The 22,424-nt window shown below is 42.8% G+C and overlaps 1 protein-coding gene across 2 annotated transcripts in view; it reads left to right on the top strand.

The window, feature by feature from the left end:
* Kul (Kuzbanian-like) overlaps nucleotides 1–22,424 on the top strand; it is a 571,846-nt gene that overhangs the window by 513,216 nt on the left and 36,206 nt on the right. Inside the window, exon 1 of one of the 2 annotated variants that reach the window (XM_053782457.2) lies at nucleotides 18,430–18,497. The exons of the other annotated variant lie outside the window; for it this stretch is intronic. Within the exon in view, the coding sequence (XP_053638432.2) occupies nucleotides 18,454–18,497 (44 nt within the window). The 5' untranslated portion in view covers nucleotides 18,430–18,453. Of the gene's footprint in view, nucleotides 1–18,429; nucleotides 18,498–22,424 lie in introns of those variants that run through there. 2 annotated transcript variants of the gene reach the window in all.

Raw genomic sequence — 22,424 nt, 5'->3', positions numbered from 1 at the left:
ATGGCAAGTCAGTGAGTTACCCATTGTGAAATTTCTTCGAAGAAAAACCGGAACGGATGGGGTTTAAACCTGTTGCGAGTGAGTCGTAAAACTCCAGCTAAGCGTATTATTACGAATTCGTGAGTCATTTCTTTGAATATTGACGCTTCCCGAGCCGAGGATCACCAGAGAAGATCACCAGAGAAGAACTGTCATTCTGTATATGAGCTTAGTGGTAGCACCTACGGCTCAGAATCGAAGGTGTCGGGTTGATTCTGGGAGGGGTGGATATGTGATCATGGTTCCTTACACCTGTTGCTTCTGTTCTCCTAGCAGTAAATATGTACCTGGTGTTAGTTGATTGTTGTGGATGGCATCTTGGGAAAAGAAAGTGAAATTACGAGAGTGAAAATGACTCAAAATGAGTGGTTTCCTGGGTTATCCTGAGTAACTAACCCACTGTGGCATGCGCCAAGTCAAATTTTTGTATTTGGTAAGATTGATGGTGGACCCCCGTCCAGGACAACATGTAGGCCAGGATGAATTACAACACTTGGTTACGCTGAATATTGAAGACAGAGTAAAACAACTGAAGTTAAATCAAGTTTATAAAATTGCTCACTAACAGTGTCCAGAATATTTTGCTGCTAATTTTGTCAAGGTTGGGAACCGAAGTAATCATAGTACTAGGGGGAGAGAGCACAACTTTGTAGTAGCCACAGTCAGTGGCCAGGCTTCAAACACCTTTTATTGTACAGCAATAAAGGAATGGAACAGACTGCTTGCACATGTCAAAGCCAGTCATAGCATGAACCAGTTCAAGAAGAGTGCCAAAAGGTGTCTGATGAATGTAGCTACAGAAAGGGAGGAGAATTATTTATTTTTTAGCTAACACTCATGTAAATGTAAACAACTCTTTTTACCTTATTCCTAGTATATATCCTTTATAGTATAATAATAAGACATTATATCCTTTATAGTATAATAATAAGGTATTAAATGGACCCCAATGGAAATAAGTCACTCTGTTTAACATTTTTGGGTTATCCCAGGTTCTCTACACATATGCTGCTATGTATGATAATCTATGTAACTGTATTTGTACTTGAATAAACTTACTTACTTATAACCACCTTCCACCTTCTTGCATATCATTTTAATCAGTGTGGCGTGTGTCAAGTACGTCATTTTTATTCGCTATTCGTCACACATAAGTTCACATCCTGCATTCAGTCAGTACTCAGCTAGAAGCCTGGTAGTTTATTGTCAGTGTGAGTGAAGGGACTTCCGCTCACCTTGAATAATGACTACCACTTGTAAATGTCAACCAGAGTGAGTTGTAAATGTCAACCAGAGTTGAAAATATCAGCCAAGGTGAAGGGGAGGTTGGCCTGCAAGATAGTTCACTTTGTAGCTAAAATTCATCTTGAAGTTCAGTTCCTGTCTTGCTATCAGCTGATTAACACACACAAGAGTTGTGTCCTCGGTATGGTGGTATGAGTTATAACCTGTGAGAGTACTCTTCTTGCTCTCTCGTTTATTAACTTGTTTATAATATGGTATCTGTCAAAATCTCATGTACATACTGTATCATTGTTGGTGAGAATATTCGAGTACTTTGTGTATGCTTTTGTCCTTAACATTGTTCAATTGCTTTATTGACTGTTCCCTTGCTGTCTTTATTACTATGTGCAACAATCCATATATCAGTACATGTGTTAGTAACAACCATCCTTAAACACTGTTGAGCATTGCTTGTAGGGATGTTAGCACCATCGTGGTATGGGGTGCCCAAACCATGTGCTGGGCTGAGGGCTGTCTGCTGGTTTCAGAGTGAGGGAGTGGGGCTCAGGGAAAGCTACCTCACATGTAGAAACACCCTCGACCCTCAGACCCTCACTTACCTCATGCTGGCTTGCATCATACTAGAATCCATCCTTCTGAATGGATGTACAATGGCTACAGCGGCGAGAGTATTATTATGCTCCATCCAAACTCTATTCACAATTTAGCTTAACTGTTGTGAGGTTTGTAACATTGTGGTGCAGTTAGAGCAATACACAACTGCTCTGCCGGTGTTAATGGTAGAGTTGGTCGTGTCGTTATCCTCGCGTATCCTTCCAGCTAGACACCTACATCTTGACCGAGCTGTGCTCTGCGGGCGAGCTGAGTGTTGGATCTAGAGGTCAGCATCAGTGATTTTCACATTCCTAAGCCGTGATATGGTAACAGTTACATAGTTATTGAGGAAGAGTTGAGCTCCATGGAGCTCAGCTCTTCTTCAGGCTGAGGGACTGACTACCTCAAATACTTTTTCTCCAATGTTAATGGACGGATTACATCATCTTTACTTCACCACTTCTACTGCCTCTGTATTTGACTGAAGAAGCCTACTGTGTAGGCGAAACGTTTCAGCAATAAAGATAAGCAACTGTTGCACATGTGTCTTAAACTTCAGCTTGTCGGTATTTTATACCATTTTAAATAAAAGTTTTTTTTTATTTTTGATTACCATGTTGGCTGCTTTATAAGCTAGCCCCTGGCCGTGCTAGGTACTGCTAGGTACTGCTGACTCACTGGAACTACCTGTGCACCTGATGTTTTCTGTCATAACATCCTGACTGTAATCCTTCACAGGTACTTGTCAAGAGTAGTGATCCAGCTTACCTTTGAAAGCTTCTACATATGTTCACGCAGTGTCTCTTACACAGATAACTCCGCACATAGGACAAAGGAACTTCTGACAACGTTTCAGTCCGATTTGGCCCATTAGTTTCTCTCTCCTTTGTGCGGGTTATTTGTGTATCGTTCCAGTCGCGGTATTGCGCCTTCTTGTTCTTCAGTATCTGTTACATCTGCCGGTAGCAGGTTGAAGAGTCTTGGACCACGGATATTGGCACTCTTCTCTATTATTGTACTCGTAGCTCCCCTGTAAAGTTATAATTGATGACTTCAACACTATAAACGATTACCATGACATAACTTACTTCAGTTCGTTTGCCATCTTAACTGATGACTTAAAACACCACCTACAGTGGTACCCAGGCTATTGGGCATCCAGATACTTATAGCAGTAGCTGGGTAACAGTGCACTGGAACTGAGTGAGGGGTCAGTTTCTGGCACTGTGCAATACTGTCAGGTGCCTCCCTACACCTCTGCAATATGCAGGAAATGGCTATTGTTGTTATCATGGCTGGCATCTCTCTCTCTGTCTCTCTCTCTCTCTGTCTCTCTCTCTCTCTCTCTCTCTCTCTCTCTCTCTCTCTCTCTCTCTCTCTCTCTCTCTCTCTCTCTCTCTCTCTCTCTCTCTCTCTCTCTCTCTCTCTCTCTCTCTCTCTCTGTCTCTCTCTCTCTCTCTCTCTCTCTCTCTCTGTCTCTCTCCTCTCTCTCTCTTTCTCTCTCTCTCTCTCTATCTCTCTCTCTCTCTCTCTCTCTCTCTCTCTCTCTCTCTATCTCTCTCTCTCTCTCTCTCTCTCGCTCCTTCCCTCTCGACATTCCTGGCATGCAATAGAGACAGAAATGGGCCATACCTTCCCCCAATATAGCAACTTGCCGTGCAAATATAGACATTTGGCACGCGAATACAGCGAAGCGACATGCAAATGTATGCCAGATTTGGAGAGGACAGTGAACTACCTTCCTGGAGGTGACTGGCACTACTTACTACCTTCCTGGAGGTGACTGGCACTACTTACAACCTTCCTGGAGGTGACTGGCACTACTTACTACCTTCCTGGAGGTGACTGGCACTACTTACAACCTTCCTGGAGGTGACTGGCACTACTTACTACCTTCCTGGAGGTGACTGGCACTACTTACTACCTTCCTGGAGGTGACTGGCACTACTTACAACCTTCCTGGAGGTGACTGGCACTACTTACTACCTTCCTGGAGGTGACTGGCACTATTTATTACCTTCCAGGAGGTGACTGGCACTACTTACTACCTTCCTGGTGGTGACTGGCACTACTTACTACCTTCCTGGAGGTGACTGGCACTACTTGCAACCTTCCTGGAGGTGACTGGCACTACTTGCAACCTTCCTGGAGGTGACTGGTACTACTTGCAACCTTCCTGGAGGTGACTGGTACTACTTGCAACCTTCCTGGAGGTGACTGGTACTACTTGCAACCTTCCTGGAGGTGACTGGTACTACTTGCAATCTTCCTGGAGGTGACTGTCGCTATTTACTACCTCCCAGGAGGTCAATAGCACTACTTGTAAGACGGTGCTCTGCAAATCTCCAGTACTCTGGCAGCGAATATGCAGCAGTAGTCTGCAAATTTCCGTACAACGTGTGTGTGTGTGTGTGTGTGTGTGTGTGTGTGTGTGTGTGTGTGTGTGTGTGTGTGTGTGTGTGTGTGTGTGTGTGTGTGTGTGTGTGTGTGTGTGTGTGTGTGTGTGTGTGTGTGTGTGTGTGTGTGTGTGTGTGTGTGTGTGTGTGTGTGTGTGTGTGTGTGTGTGTGTGTGTGTGTGTACTCACGTCCGACAGCGTCAGTATCAATGTCTGACAGCGTCGGTATCAACGTCTGACAGCGTCAGTATCAGCGTCTGACACTGATAGATGTTCAGCTCTCCAGTAAACTTATTTTCCTATATCTCTTCCCCCTCTCTCCTCTCTCTTTCCCTCTCTCCTCTCTCTTCCCCCTCTCTCCTCTCTCTTCTCTCCCCCCTCTCTCCTCTCTTCCCCTCTGTCTTTCTTCCTTCCCTCTCCTCTTTTTTTTACACAAGGTTGGACAAGGTTAGGTTAAGTATCCCTAGCTTTATTGACAAGCTATTTACAAGTTAAGGATTCCTAACTTTATTGACAAGCTAAGAGCTGTTACCTACATCAGCTCATTTGAAAGCATTTTTATTGTTATAAAACATACAAGTAGGGAACAGGATGAAATTGGAGCCATTTGTGGGCCAGCATTTTCATCTGATCAACTGACTTTATCTCGTTGCCATCATAATGCTGTACGACGGTGTTCCAGACTCGAGTCATCCTGGGGATAAATGATCTCAGATGAAGTGATGTTCTGAAGAAGGGTACAGCCAGAGTGAAGTTGCTGCTTTCTGTCCGTCTTGTGGTATAGAAGCTTGCTTCATGCTGTCCTCGAAGTGGATCCAAGTGTGGTATTTTGACAATGTTGGCCTTGTACATAACAGTAAGGCCACCCACATCCCTCCTATGTTGAAGGCTCTGCTGAAATGACAGATCTATCCAGGATGGGTCCAGGCGAGAGATGAGACGTCTTGCTCCGTTCTCTACTCTGTCAAAGCAGTCGCAGATGAGAAGGAGAAAGGGCAGACAAAGTTGTGCCTCATACAGAATCTTGCAACCCCTACTGTCAGGCAGATGCGAGATACATCGAAGTGCTGTAAGCTTCCTGGCTGCCTTGTTTGCAATATTTACAACGTGGTTCTTAATGGTCAGTTTGGGGTTACATTTCACCCCAAAGTTATCAACTTCTTCCCCAGGTACCAACACTCTCCCATTCATACTTACTACTGCTCCGGCATTACCATTATGGTGCCTAGAGACCATCTTCATTTGTGTTTTCCCAGGTTCCAGTATTACTTGCCATCGGTTTCCCCAAGCTGATATAGCTCTTAGCTGGTGATTGATGTAGCTTAGAGCAGCTGGCATGTTTTATCTTGGATTAGTAAATGTCAGAGTACAGCCGTCTGCATATGCATGGGATTCGGGGATTAGATGAAGGAGGTCACTGAAGTAGACATTCCATAACAATGGTCCCAGCACACTTCCTTGTGGAACACTTGCCCCAATAGGATGTCTTGCTGATTCTGAGATCTATCATGAAGGTAATCACTGAGGAGACGTAACATAGAGCCTATAATTCCCAGAGCTTGCAGTTTTGCTAAGAGGCCCTGGTGCTACACTCGGTCGAAAGCGCCAGCAATGTTCAGTGCTGTCATACAGCTGACTTTGGATTCATCCAGTGACTGGTGCCATTTAGTGGAGAGGTTTAACAACAGATCAGCAGCAGAGTAACCTGTCCTGAAGCCATATTGGCGGTCACAAAGTAGTGAATGTTAGTTAAAAAATTCTGTCATTTGTCTTGAGATTATTGTCTCAAGGATCTTACCAGTGATTGACAGGAGTAACACTGGTCTGTAGTTGCTGATTTCTGCTCTGCTCTTCTTTTTGTAAACAGGGACTGTTCCCCCTCTCTCCTCTCTCTTCACCTCTCTCTTCCTCCTCTCTCTTCTCTCTTCTCCTCTCTCCACTCCCTCTCTCCTCCCCTCTCTCTTCTCCCTCTCCTCTCTTCCCCGTCTCTCCTCTCTTTTCCCCTTCTCTCCTCTCCCTCCCTCCTCTCTTCCCATCTCTCCTCCTCTCTCTTCCCCTCTCCTCTTTCTTCCCCTCTTTCCTCTCTCTTCAACCTCTCTTCTTCTCCTCTCTCCTCATTTTCATCGTCATCTTTCTCCTTTCCCTAACTCTTCTCCTCTTTCGCCTTTCCCTCCTTCTCTTCCTCTTTCTCATGCTCTTCTGTTTCCTCCTCCTCCTCGTCGTCTTCGTCGTCGTCTTCTTCCTGCTGTGCCACCTTGTGGTTGCCGACCCTTCATCACAGTTTTAGCACCTCCCCTTACTCAAGAATTTATTCTTTCTTCTTTTATCTCAAGGCAGACTCTCTCTCTCTCTCTCTCTTTCTCTCTCTCTCACTCTCTCTCTCTCTCTCTCTCTGCTCTAAATTTTCATTACAAGAGAGTACAGACGTTGTAGTATACGTTGTTCACAACACAGACGTAAAGAGTGAGCTTTACCTTTAGCGCCCGCGCGTTTTTCCTTCTGTTGTGAAGAGCGCTAAACCCGTGTGGGCCATTCAGTTGCAAGAAGGAGTGGTGGAGGGTCGATCCTCCGTTCGCCTCCGGCCAGCCGCTGCTCAGCCGAGTTCTCTCTCTCTCTCTCGGTCTGTATATATCACACCGAACACTGGAATACCTTAACATCTAATGTTGCAAGCCCAGGAATCATTTACTTTAAGAAACACTGAAAAATAATGAAAAAAACTGATTTTTTGTATTCTAAACCCAAAACCTACACGCAGAAAAATGCCCCAGTCACGGTATTGTGCCTTTTTTGGTCATGTTCAACGTGTCCTCGTTAGTGTCATCTGGACACAGTGGTGGACGGGGGAGAGTGTCATCTCCTGGACACAGTGGTGGACGGGGGATAGTATCATCTCCTGGACACAGTAGTGGACGGGGGAGAGTGTCATCTGGACACAGTAGTGGACGGGGGAGAGTGTCACCTCCTGGACACAGTAGTGGACGGGAGAGAGTGTCACCTCCTGGACACAGTAGTGGACGGGGGAGAGTGTCACCTCCTGGACACAGTAGTGGACGGGAGAGAGTGTCACCTCCTGGACACAGTAGTGGACGGGGGAGAGTGTCACCTCCTGGACACAGTAGTGGACAGGGAGAGGTGTCACCTCCTGGACACAGTAGTGGACGGGGAGAGTGTCACCTCCTGGACACAGTAGTGGACGGGAGAGAGTACTCCTGGACACAGTAGTGGACGGGGAGAGTGTCACCTCCTGGACAGTAGTGGACGGGAGAGTGTCACCTCACAGTAGTGGACGGGGAGAGTGTCACCTCCTGGACACAGTAGTGGACGGGAGAGTGTCACCTCCTGGACACAGTAGTGGACGGGAGTGTCACCTCCTGGACACAGTAGTGGACGGGAGAGTGTCACCTCCTGGACACAGTAGTGGACGGGGGAGAGTGTCACCTCCTGGACACAGTAGTGGACGGGAGAGAGTGTCACCTCCTGGACACAGTAGTGGACGGGGGAGAGTGTCACCTCCTGGACACAGTAGTGGACAGGAGAGAGTGTCACTTCCTGGACACAGTAGTGGACGGGGGAGAGTGTCGTCTCCTGGACACAGTGGTGGGCGGGGGAGAGTGCCACCTCCTGGACACAGTAGTGGACGGGAGAGAGTGTCACTTCCTGGACACAGTAGTGGACGGGGGAGAGTGTCACCTCCTGGACACTGTGGTGGACGGGAGAGAGTGCCACCTCCTGGACACAGTAGTGGACGGGAGAGAGTGTCACTTCCTGGACACAGTAGTGGACGGGGGAGAGTGCCACCTCCTGGACACAGTGGTGGACGGGAGAGAGTGCCACCTCCTGGACACAGTAGTGGACGGGAGAGAGTGTCACTTCCTGGACACAGTAGTGGACGGGAGAGAGTGTCACTTCCTGGACGCAGTAGTGGACGGGAGAGTGTCACTTCCTGGACACAGTAGTGGACGGGGGAGAGTGTCACCTCCTGGACACAGTAGTGGACGGGGGAGAGTGTCACCTCCTGGACACAGTAGTGGACGGGGGAGAGTGTCGTCTCCTGGACACAGTGGTGGGCGGGGAAGAGAAATTAATTCATTCCTTTGAAGACTTCACCAGTAGGCGCTAGTGCACCACCACCCACAGGAACGGCGGTATCGTGCACAATAAACTGACGCGCTTCGGCGGCAAACTCTTAAATGTAAATGTAATCAGTGAGCTGTTGGAGCTCTCAAGTTCGTCCATGCTACATTAAAGCGCTGACTTACTCTCTGGAGTCCAGTTCTCTAGTCCGTCCAGGCTGCATTACAACACTGACTTACTCTCTGGAGTCCAGTTCTCTAGTCCGTCCAGGCTGCATTACAACGCTGACTTACTCTCTGGAGTCCAGTTCTCTAGTCCGTCCAGGCTGCATTACAACACTGACTTACTCTCTGGAGTCCAGTTCTTAGGTCCGTCCAGGGTACATTAAAATGCTGACTTACTCTCTGGAGTCCAGCTCTTAAGTCTGTCCAGGCTACATTACAACATTGACTTACTCTCTGGAATCCAGTGTCGCAGTCTTCGTCAGCTTGAACTAACGCCAGCGTCATTATTACCAATGGCAGTTTGCAAGAGAAGAAAGAGGATTTGTGGATGCTACCTGATATTTTAGACATTAAAGGAGATTTAGATGGAGTTTCCAACTTCCCAGCGTGGGCTAAACGACACACGAGCGCACTAGATAACTTTATTAACCACCGCCACGCAGTGAATGGGTTTACCAAGGCGGTGATACCGTGTGGGCGAAACGTTCTCAGTAATGACTCGCATTATACTGCATTTATGTCTGTTTTGCCACTTAATAAAGGTATCTACTGCAATATACTGGTATGCGGAGTTACTAGTAATACTACTACTGCTGCTGTTATTACTACTACTATTATTATTATTACTACTGCTTCTACTACTATTATTATTATTACTACTACTTCTACTACTATTATTATTATTACTACTGCTGCTACTACATAACTGACCACCTATTCATTTCACCATTAACAGCACAACAATATGAAATTAGGTATCTTAGTGGTGAGAGTCATGGTTCTCATCAGTCAGTTCTGGGGTTCACTTCTTATGCCGAGAGAGATAAAAGAAAAACAGCATCACTCTTGAACGTGATAACATTGATAAGGTTATCTTGGTCATCCTCCTTCATCTTAGTTCTCATTCAGTGTTATTTTAAAGACGTTCAGTATTGTTTTTGTGTCTAGATTTTGGAGCTGGAATGGCAAGTTTATTATGCACCTCCATATCCATCCTGTGGTTGGTAATACAAGAACATATCCATCCAGTGGATGGTAGTACAAGAACATATCCATCCAGTGGATGGTAGTACAAGAACATATCCATCCAGTGGATGGTAGTACAAGAACATATCCATCCTGTGGATGGTAGTACAAGAACATATCCATCCAGTGGATGGTAGTACAAGAACATATCCATCCAGTGGATGGTAGTACAAGAACATATCCATCCAGTGGATGGTAGTACAAGAACATATCCATCCTGTGGATGGTAGTACAAGAACATATCCATCCTGTGGATGGTAGTACAAGAACATATCCATCCTGTGGATGGTAGTACAAGAACATATCCATCCTGTGGATGGTAGTACAAGAACATATCCATCCTGTGGATGGTAGTACAAGAACATATCCATCCAGTGGATGGTAGTACAAGAACATATCCATCCAGTGGATGGTAGTACAAGAACATATCCATCCAGTGGATGGTAGTACAAGAACATATACATTGTGTGGATGGTAATAAGAACATATACATTGTGTGGATGGTAATAAGGACATATACATTGTGTGGATGGTAATAAGGACATATACATTGTGTGGATGGTAATAAGAACATATACATTGTGTGGATGGTAATAAGAACATATACATTGTGTGGATGGTAATAAGAACATATACATCCAGTGGATGGTAGTATTAAGAACATATCCATCCAGTGGATGGTAGTAGCAAGAACATATCCATCCTGTGGATGGTAGTACAAGAACATATCCATCCAGTGGATGGTAGTACAAGAACATATCCATCCTGTGGATGGTAGTATTAAGAACATATCCATCCTGTGGATGGTAGTACAAGCATATCCATCCTGTGGATGGTAGTACAGAACATATCCATCCAGTGGATGGTAGTACAAGAACATATCCATCCAGTGGATGGTAGTATTAAGAACATATCCATCCTGTGGATGGTAGTACAAGAACATATCCATCCAGTGGATGGTAGTACAAGAACATATCCATCCTGTGGATGGTAGTACAAGAACATATCCATCCTGTGGATGGTAGTACAAGAACATATCCATCCTGTGGATGGTAGTACAAGAACATATCCATCCTGTGGATGGTAGTACAAGAACATATCCATCCAGTGGATGGTAGTACAAGAACATATCCATCCTGTGGATGGTAGTACAAGAACATATCCATCCTGTGGATGGTAGTACAAGAACATATCCATCCAGTGGATGGTAGTACAAGAACATATCCATCCAGTGGATGGTAGTACAAGAACATATCCATCCTGTGGATGGTAGTACAAGAACATATCCATCCTGTGGTTGGTAATACAAGAACATATCCATCCAGTGGATGGTAGTACAAGAACATATCCATCCAGTGGATGGTAGTACAAGAACATATCCATCCAGTGGATGGTAGTACAAGAACATATCCATCCTGTGGATGGTAGTACAAGAACATATCCATCCAGTGGATGGTAGTACAAGAACATATCCATCCTGTGGATGGTAGTACAAGAACATATCCATCCTGTGGATGGTAGTACAAGAACATCTGGATACATAAAACACCTGGTGATGATTATCTTCATCTACCTTGTCTGTTGTGGACAGTGGAACAGGAAGGAAGTGAAAAGGGGGGGAGAGAGCCTTTTGTTTTACTCTCCAGTCTTCTTCATTGGTCCAGACACAGCAGAGACAGTAATCCTTCACTCTCCCTTCTTCTCTTAACCTCCCTTCTCTTCCCTCATCCCACAGATCCCTCATTCCCCATCTCTCACCTCGTTCCGGTAATCCCTTTTCTCTTCTACACCTCATCTTCGCCAAACCTCCTCCTCCTCTCCACACACATCTTTATCTAAATTCTTTTTCCCAGCGTCTTTATCTTAAGCCTCCTACCCCTGCCTCGCACCCCTGCCTTCTATCCCTGCCTCCCACCCCTGCCTTCCACCCCTGCCCATGTACCCAATTTCCCTATCAAACTTTTACGCCTCCTCCCTAAACTTCCCTGCCTCTTCAAACTCCCCCTCCCTCCTATCCCTTTCCCCACACACCTGGTCCCATCTGGTCTGAAAAAGACTTTTAGCTGAGTGGGAGGGAGGGTGTGTGGCAGGGGAAAGAGGGGGAGATGCTGGGGTGTTGAGAGGAGGGGAGACTGGATGTGGGAGGTGATTGGGGACTAGAGGAGAGGAAGTAACATCCTCCCCTCCCCTCTCCTAAGGAAGTACTCCTGATTCTGGGAATTTCCGCTATGTCAACACCGGCGCTGCTGTTGATACCTTTTGTTATCGTGATTATCATGTCTGTTGGGGAGGGGTGCTCTCTCTCTCTCTCTCTCTCTCTCTCTCTCTCTCTCTCTCTCTCTCTCTCTCTCTCTCTCTCTCTCTCTCTCTCTCTCTCTCTCTCTCTCTCCCCTTCCTCTCCCTCTCCCTTCCCCACATCTTCCTCGTCTCCCTGACAGCCTGGTAGTATTAAGGTGTGGAGGATATGACTGTGTCTGGCCATATATACTGCTTATTGAGCCCGGGATTGTGTGTATACGTGTGTGTGTCTCAGTGTATGTATGAGTTCTTGAGTATACATGTGTATGTGCATGTATATATGTTTATGTACTCAGCTATCTGTGTTTACGGGGATTCGAGCACTATTGACCGGACCACACCTTATCAGTGTACCGGTTTGATGCAGAGTTGAAAGTCACGGATAAAAATAACAGGGTTTAGTAATAGTAGATTCTAATTTATATTTATATATATATATATGTATATATATATATATATATATATATATATATATATATATATATATATATTTATATATATATATATATATATATATTTATATATATATATATATATATATATATATATATATATATATATATATATATATATATATATATATATATATATATATATATATATATATATGATGTTCCTGGAACCTCACAGTTCACTTGAGGTGGAATGTAAGGGAAGAGGTATAACAAGAGTTCCCTGGTCCCTCCAGTACAAGTCATAGGGAAGTTCCCTCTAGTACAAGAAGCCATAGGAAAGTTCACCTCCGGTACAAGTCATAGGGAAGTATTCTTTTTAAGCTGATGATGGTAAACGCAATGCAGTAAATGAAGTGTTAATTGAGGTAAACACTACACACAGTTTCAAGAGTAGGTATAATGATGCTGTGAAGGTCAGGAATCATCACAAGTGGTCAGTTAAGAGGCTGGGCTAAGAGCTGAGGCTCTCCAGGAGTCAGTAAAATCGACCTCAAAGAACTAAGAAGCAGTGCCAAGAGGTGTGAGTCGACCCTGCAGTCAGAAATAGGTGATTACAAGAAGGTAAACACAGAAGTAGCCCCGTCAGTGTTACTTACATTACCAGTAGTCAGTTACTTACATTTCCAACATCGAGTTACTTACATTACCAACAGCGAGTTACTTCACCAACAGTGTGTTACATTACCAGCGGGTGCAGTACACTGCCGCTCTGGGAACCATCCCGCCGCTGCAAACCATCGTCGCCTCTTATTCCAAGATTTACCAGGTTTGAGATAAGCAGTCTTTGTTTTAGAGATAACGAGGCACGTACCTTCTGCCACGATAACCGGCATGTCGGAGCCTCGTGAGCCGTTATCTCGGTGTTTTGCACCATATTGCCGGGTTCTGAGATTTGTGAATAATTAACAAATACTCGAAAATTACTGGTGTATCACTTGACTTGCAGAGAGACACAGGGGGGGGGGATGGGAGTGTTAATATTATTGCATTTATATGGGTGCGGAGCGGCGTTACAATAGGGGTCACACAGCGCTTGGACTGAGTGAGAGGATTCCCGGAGGATACCTGAAGGACGTTTCCGGCCCCTGCGGCCCGGTCTTAGACCAGGCCTCCTGATGGATCAAGGCTGAATCATCCAGACTGTTACTGATGATCGCACAGCCTGGCTGGCCAGGAACTGATCTGAAGAACTTGTCCAGTTCCCACTTGAAGACATCCAGTTGTTTGTTGGTACTTCCCTTAATGCACGGACGAAGGACGTTAATGAGTCGGGGAGCTCTAATAACACTCTTCGAGTTTTCTCTTAATATACTCGTGGCGCCACCTGCTTAATATACTCGTGGCGCCACCTGCTTAATATACTCGTGGCGCCACCTGCTTAATATACTCGTGGCGCCACCTGCTTAATATACTCGTGGCGCCACCTGCTTAATATACTCGTGGCGCCACCTGCTTAATATACTCGTGGCACCACCTGCTTAATATACTCGTGGCACCACCTGCTTTATATTGTAAGTACTATACAACGTCTGCCACGTCTCTCGTGTTCATACTGAGTGAGTTCATTATTCAGCTTTGGGGCCAGTCTCTATAGGATTTTCCAGTTGCAAATTATTAGGTACCTTTCTCACCTACGTGCTTCCAGTTTATACAGCTGTTTCGAAAATTTGCAGCTAGGAGATCCTGTATGAGATTGATGATTTCGGATAATGCCACAAATTTTGTAGCAGGTGCTCAACATTTGATAGAATTAAATAATAGTAACGATGTTCAATCTCTGTTAACCCAACGAGGGTGTACCTGGAAATTTATTACTTCTAGAGCCCCTTGGCAGGGGGGGGGGGCTGTACGAAAGACTGATAGGCACAGTGAAGAGGTGTCTCCGTAAAGTACTACACCGGAAGAGATTATTTTGGAAGAATTCCGTGCAGTGTTAGTGGAGGCGGAGAATCGTATAAATAATAGTCCTCTCTCGTACATGAGTGATACACCTGATGCAGATGTATTAACACCTTCTCACCTAATATGTGGGAGGAAATTGGAAGCTGCCCCTGTCTATAGAGATAATCTGGAAGAAAGTGATGAAGATTACAATGATGCGGCAGTGTTGTGTGATAAATTTAAAATGTTAAATAAAGTAATTGATCATTGGTCTAATGTGTGGTGTGAGGAATATCTTCTTACACTACGTGAACACTTTTATGGTGCGACAGAGGCAGTAAATCGACAGACCATTCAACCAGGTGACATTGTGTTAATTGATACTGAACAACATTGAACATTGTGGCCTCTGGGCAAAGTATTGACATTGTACCCAGATGCACAAGGTGTTGTCAGGAATGTCAAAGTGTTGTGTCGTGGCCAGGAAAGTTTACACACAATTAATAAATTGATTCCCTTGGAATTAGGTGCTCAATCAAACGTAAATGAAAATCTGAGGGAAAGTGACACGAGTGATATGGAAGATAACGCAGACCAAGTGATGCCGGAAGATGAAATCGTAGTAAGATCTACTAGGAGAACAGCCACTCAAGCCAGAACTGGCTGGAATCGTCTCCTAAAGGAAGGAGTAATTTGAGTCGTTTAGCAACGAACTCCGCCCGGTCGCAGTGTGGAAAATACTGTATATTTTCCGGAAATACGGTAATTTATAGGTAAATAGATGCCCTATATTGTATTTAATAAAAGTGTATTTTTAAAAAGAGACAGTCGCCATTTTGGTTTTTGAATTGGATACAACGTTAGTGTAATGGGAAGAATTTTTCGTGCTCTAGAGGTTAAAATTGGACTGACACCTCTCAAATAGGAGACGAAATTGTTGGATGTGCATTCCTGCATAACTTGAGATATCAGGCGACAGGACAGGACAACTCCAGGAACCTCAGATAAGCTGTCTAATTTATGTTTAATTTCTGGCCAGTAAAATTTTCATAAATGTAGGCAAAAGGGGGGGTCCTGTACATGACACATTAATCTCCAGTCAAATTGGTGAGTGTTATGATTAAGATATATTCTCCTTCTGTTATGTATAAGTGTGTATATATAATTCTTTTTTAATTTTAATATACAGTCCACAAATTTATATATTTACCAGCATTCCTGGTGATGTATAATTCATTTAATTAATAGGTCCAGAGCAACTTGTGTATATGACAGTGGTAGGTATCGAAGGGGGACATTTTTTGCGACCTAGGTGTCCCAAATTCCTACTTGTCTAACTGATAAATAATAATTATCTATGTTCATTTACTGTTATGTATATAATGATACATTCAGATAAATGCAATTTTCCACAGTAGATGTACGTAGGTGAGCAGGATACACTGCATGGGACAAGTATCAGGAGAGATCCATGAAGCCTATCCTAACTATGTGAAGGCAGGTAGGACAGTTTTCATGGGACAGGCAGCAGGAGATCCATGAAGCCTATCCTAACTCTGTGAAGGCAGGTAGGACAGTTTTCATGGGACAGGCAGCAGGAGATCCATGAAGCCTATCCTAACTATATGTAGGTAAAGAAGATAGACATCATTGCATAAAGCAATCAACGTACTTAGTTTTATATTTAACAAAACAAACCATGGGAATAAACAGAATCGTAATTCTTGGATACAAAAACTACAATAACGTGTATATATATATATATATATATATATATATATATATATATATATATATATATATATATATATATATATATATATATATATATATATATATATATATGCAAAACAACCACTTGCATATTCTGAAATCACCTGTTTACTGTGATCTTATTGCATATATATATATATATATATATATATATATATATATATATATATATATATATATATATATATATATATATATATATATATATATATATATATATATATATATACAGCATTTAGCGTGAAAATGTTAAATACAAAAAAAAAGTTGTGCATTGAATTTTGTACCATGTTCACCAGCGTATTTATATATATATATATATATATATATATATATATATATATATATATATATATATATATATATATATATATATATATATATATATATGTATGTATGTATGTAGATAGCGAGAGAGAGAGAGAGAGAAGATAAAGAAAGAGCTAGAGGGTACAACAGTGACAGAGGACTCAGGAGGGACATAAGTAGAAAGGGAGCTGCCTGAGCACACGCCGACTGACACACTAATCAAATAAATGGCTGCCCGAGTCCCCGGCTTTGCGGCTTACGAGAGAGAGAGAGAGAGAGAGAGAGAGAGAGAGAGAGAGAGAGCAGTCGTGCAAGACGAAGAACAATAAGCTTAATCTAAGCAGTGATCAGAAGAGCCATGCATCACGAAGATAACATATAGAGACAAGATTAACTAGAAGGTTGGAAGGGTAGGCAAGATGTCTTGATAGGAAGAGTGCTGGCACTCAGGGTGAGAAACAGCAGTGCCAGGGGGCCCTATTACCAGGCACTCCTCACAAGGTTGTAATTAATGTGCGTCATCACTGAACGACAGGGCGCTGCTCACTGATTAAAGACCACCTCACCCTTACAGACCTTATTGCGCGCTGCGTTCAAGTTGCATTCTCACACCGCTTGAAGTTTTCTTTTTGCCGCTAAGGGGCTCTTGATCCGGGGAATTGACCCTGATCTCCTCTTTCTTGGATCGAACCTGAAGAAATACTCAAATGATTCAACAGAGTGAAAGTTCCATGTTCGAGACTTGGGAGTGATGATGTCAGAAGATCTCACATTCAAGGATCACAACACTGTTGCTACCACAAGGAAACCGATAGATTGGATAATTAGAACTTTCAAGAGAAGAGATGCTTAGCCAATGCTGACACTCTTGAAGTCAGTTGTTCTCTTCAGGCTGGAATACTGCTGTTGTATACTGACGACCACCTTCAAGGTACGAGAGATTGCTAAGCTGGAAAACGTACAGAGAACTTTTACTATTCGTATACACTCAATCAAGCATCTGAACTACTGGCAACACTTGAAGACCCTTCAACTGGAACGTCTACCTGGAGGTTATTCCGGGGATCAACGTCCCAGCGGCCCGGTCCACGACCAGGCCTCCCGGTGGATCAGGGCCTGATCAACTATAATGTTAGGTCTAGCTTTTTGTGAGAGTGGCAGGGAGTGGGCATCGACGAAGTGACGGTTCGGCGACCTACTCTAAGTTCCACCTACCCCATCCAAATTACTCGCAGGTAATAATTCAGGTAATACCCTGTAGACCTCCTGTAGGTAATTTACTCACATGGTAATTCACACCTATTCCTCATACCCAGTTGAGTTAGCGCTTCCCCGTGATAATAATAATAATAATAATAATAATAATAATAATAATAATAATATTAATAATAATAATAATAATAATAATAATAATAATAATAATAAAGCAATAACAATAATAATTCCTTGGAGGAGCCTGTTCAAGTGTTCCCATGATTATTATAGTCACTGAAGTCATAAATTTTGACTATTTAACCTAGGATGACCCCAGAGCCACACAAGTATAGTTAATTTCCCAGGAGGTCATTGATGGGTGTGGTCCAGCCACTTGCTACTTTATTCTCTTAGCCTGCGCCTGGTTACCTGCTCAATTCAATTTAAAGCATATCTACTGCATGAGGGTCATGAAGGCCGTATATAACCTGTACACCACCTGTCACAATAGTTTAATCCCTAAAATATGGATTAGTGTAAACTTAACATTACACACAGGATATATGCACTGGGAGATGTTTCATTGTATATATTCTCAGTTTCCTTTAATCCTTATTTTAGGGGTTAAAGTAGTCTTGTCTGGTGGTGAAAAAGTTGTATGCAGTCTTTAATGACCCTCATCCCAAAGATAGGCTTTTAAACCCCCGTTACTCAACACTATATCAGCAGCTAGCTGCTCGTTTTATGATATTATTTTATCTTTGGTTAACCGTTAACCCTACGTAGATATTGCTTATTTTACGCTAATTTAGCCTAATCTAGCCCAGAGTAACAGATATTCATTTCTATAGAGGCTTAGATTGTGCAGAAATCAACGAACTGTGTAAATGTGTATGAGAAGTGAAGTCAACGGGTTGAGGGAGGTGAAGCAGCAGTGTCGCCATGGTAGTTCCAGCAGAGGCCCACCACTCCACCAGGAGCTTAAGGTTTTCCTCTTTTACGGCGTATCTAAGCGCTTTATTAACCCAAGTTTCCGCTCAGAACGTAACGCGGGTGTTTTACGTTCTGCAAGATGTGTGTTATGAGTGCAGAGCGGCAAGAGGAGGACTGGGAAGGGTTATATCTGGCAGGAGTGGCTTGTTACCTCACACGTCGTGTATCAGGATGTAGCTTCGTTCATCTGTTGATTTTACATTAAATATGGATAGTTATTAGCTTTAACTGTGCGGGTGGATTTATTTTATTAGTGTTTAGTTATAGCATTGAACACATTTGTAATTACATATAATTATTGGATTGTAGCCAAATAATTCGAGTTATTAGGCTTAAAGCCTATCTACCATATGGGATATATATATATATATATATATATATATATATATATATATACACACACACACACACACACACACATTTTGTGTATATCTATGCTGAGGGTTAACTTCAATCCCTATTTTAGGCATTAAATTATTCTTGTCTGGTGGTGAAAAAAGTTACCTGCAGTCTTAATGACCCAGTTGCAGTCGATAGGCTTTAAACTGCAATTAACTAGCCAACGAGGATCGTTAAGGTTGCGTGTAATCTGTGAAGAAGTTAATGTTCTATACCCAAAATAGAAATTCAATTTAATGTAAATACCGAGATATATACAAAATATATTCATGGTGAAGCGCTGAACCCATAAGGCCATACAACTCTGGGAAATGGGGTGGAAATCCAGTTTGATCCGAGGAAGAGAAGGGTACCTGTTTCTTTGATCAATATATATATTTATATATTATATAAATTTATAATATATAAAAATATAGGGAAGTAGCACGTCTAGAACTTTACTGGGGACCCTCATCCTCAGAGAAGACAAACGTACCTCAGGGAAAACCTCAAGGTTCTCCCCGGAGCTGTCCCCTCAAGGAAGGTTCCTTGATGTTGGTGAGGGGCTCTTGATTTAGGGAATTGGATCTATGCTCCAGTTCCCCGAATTAAGCCTGAATGCCTTCCACATCCCCCCACCCCCAGGCGCTGTATAATCCTCCGGGTTTAGCGCTTCCCCCTTGATTATAATAATAATAATCCCCGGAGCTGTTTGAATATTTTCTTCTATCACTCCCCATATTTTATATTACATGTGAACTTTATTAATAGACAGAATATAATGTACATACACTGCATACACATCAAAAGGTATATTTCTCTGAACATACAAAGCGCATTATTATTCATATTAATTTGATATTTCGTTGAGCATTGCTGTGAAACCTTTTCGGGTTCAGCGCTTACCTTGATTAATAATAATGTTGGAGCATGTCAAGCGTCACTGAACGTAATGTGTGAATTTTACTTTTTATGCGTATTAAATATTAGGCATGTAAGTATTAAAATAGCAAGAATACGTATCAATAGATGTGTATATCTTTGTATAGTATATACACTTTAGTTTACTTCAGTTAACTCGTGTGGAGAGTGTTTACTTCAGTTAACTCGTGTGGAGAGTGTTTACTTCAGTTAACTCGTGTGGAGAGTGTTTACTTCAGTTAACTCGTGTGGAGAGTGTTTACTTCAGTTAACTCGTGTGGAGAGTGTTTACTTCAGTTAACTCGTGTGGAGAGTGTTTACTTCAGTTAACTCGTGTGGAGAGTGTTTACTTCAGTTAACTCGTGTGGAGAGTGTTTACTTCAGTTAACTCGTGTGGAGAGTGTTTACTTCAGTTAACTCGTGTGGAGAGTGTTTACTTCAGTTAACTCGTGTGGAGAGTGTTTACTTCAGTTAACTCATGTGGAGAGTAGGTCATTTTGAGAACTTAAGCAATATTTTTTTTCTAGTATTGAACAAGTTGCATGCACTCTTAATAACAACATTATAATGAACGAGCACTGCAGTATGAGACACTTGAGCGACATTTGGGTATCATTTTTGAGGAAACGTTTCACCAGCCAGTGACTTCTTCAGTCCAATACAGAGAAGACTTGGAGGAGTTTGAGGTAATCAGTCTTTCGGGCTGAGGGACTGATTATTTCAAATTCATCTTCTACCGTTTTTCTCTGTATTGGACTGAAGAAGTCACTAGCTGGCGAAACGTTTCCCCAATTAAGATAAGCAAATGTTGCACAAGTCTATCTTCAACTTGTAGGTTTTGTAAGCCATTACACAACAACACTGCAGTATGGTGAGTGGCCCATACTAGGCAGGTCAGCACCCACTCATGTACCACTCCAACATATATTTAAATCAGATTTACATTTAATTCGTAAGCTGGAGTTTGGAAATATTAATATTAAAGTTCACATCAACAACGTTAATGTTCTCTTTAATAACAAGGAAGTTTTTCCTTGGTGCAAAATTCAAATTTAAAGTTAGAGTAATATTCAGTGGAAAATAATAGTAATGGGCAGCGTATCAGGCAGGACTATTGCTAATAAATATCTAGATAAGTTTTTATGTATCAAATTATCATTAATAACATTAATGGCGTCGTAAATGAAGCTTTTTTTTTTTTCCTTGTAATACGGAATTCCAGTCTAGAAATTATGGTTTAGTATTCTGAGTAATAGTAATAATAATAAATAATTGTATATAAGAGGAAGAGATTGATAAATTATATGCTGTGAAATTATATTGCGTTCGCCTATTTTGATTTTTTCTATTCAGTATTTTGCAGAGGTGCTGGGTCCTTCAGCTAGGCTGTTTGATATTTGTTTCATTATTTGCGTGGAATTTCTTCATAGCAGCCTTTTACCCAACACTGGAATATTTCCAGCAGAACTGAGTTTTCTTGCACATTGGCAGTTTTGTCCAGGATATGACTCTCAGGTGGACTGGAGTTTCTAACACATTTGCATAGCAATTTTCCCCCGAATGCTAACAGGATTTAGGGAAACCGGGTAGCTGGACTTGTGTCCTGGAGGCGGAAAGTTCAGTGACTGCACTCTGGAGGAGGGGTGAGGATGTTACACTTCAGATAGTGATCTGAAGCGTCATGTTAGCATGCCTTTGGCAAGACAGTGGTTAAATGATGATGAAGTGTTTCCTATTTTCTTGGGTCTCCCTACCTCTGTGGGAGACGGCCGTAGCTCGGTTGGTAGTGCACTCGGCTCACGCATTGAGGTCCGTGGTTAGATCCCCGGTACAGGTGAAAACAATGGAGCGTGTTTCCTAAGACACCTGCTGTTCCTGTTCACTTAGCAGTAAAATAGGTATCTGGGTATTAGCCAACTGGTGTGAGTGGCATCCTTTGATATACCTTTGAAGAGTTTCGAGAGCTTCTCTACTCTGAGCCCGGCCATGGGCCAGGCTCGTCTGGTACGTGCCTGGTCAACCAGGCTGTTGCTGCTGGAGGCCCTCTGCCCCACATATCTATCACAGCCTGGTTGATCTGGCACCTGGTGAAGATACTTGTCCAGTTTCCTCTTGAAGACTTCTACACTTGTTCCAGCTGTGTTTCTGATATCTTCTGGTAAGATGTTGAATAGCTTGGGACTCTGGATGTTGATACAGTGTTCCCTTATTGTCCCCACCGCACTTCTGCTCCTCACTGGGTTTATTCTACACTTCCTCCCATATCTCTCACTCTAGTAGGTTAATTTTGTTTCCATACAACATAGTTGTGGGAAATGTTCTGCATAACCAGGGGCTTTTTATGTAGTATGTCACTGATGTTAGCTATTGCCTGTATAAGCTGTGTCATGTACTTATTATCTGTATGAAGAACTGGAAGCAATTGCACAGTTTCGAGTAAAGGTAGGATAGGTACATCAGGCCAGGAATAGTGTGCGTGTGACCATTCCTGAGCGAGAAACTGGACCAGGACTCGACCCCTGCAACCATATACAAATTACTTCACACACACACAATACTGATAGGCCAGCTGATCCTCTCTCCCAGTAATTTATTTGTGACCTCATTGATGAATATTTCAA

The sequence above is a fragment of the Cherax quadricarinatus genome, chromosome 38 (assembly GCF_038502225.1).
Source record: "Cherax quadricarinatus isolate ZL_2023a chromosome 38, ASM3850222v1, whole genome shotgun sequence".
NCBI lineage: Eukaryota > Metazoa > Arthropoda > Malacostraca > Decapoda > Parastacidae > Cherax > Cherax quadricarinatus.
Note: the sequence above shows the minus strand (reverse complement) of the source record. Positions and strands in the feature narration are given on the sequence as shown.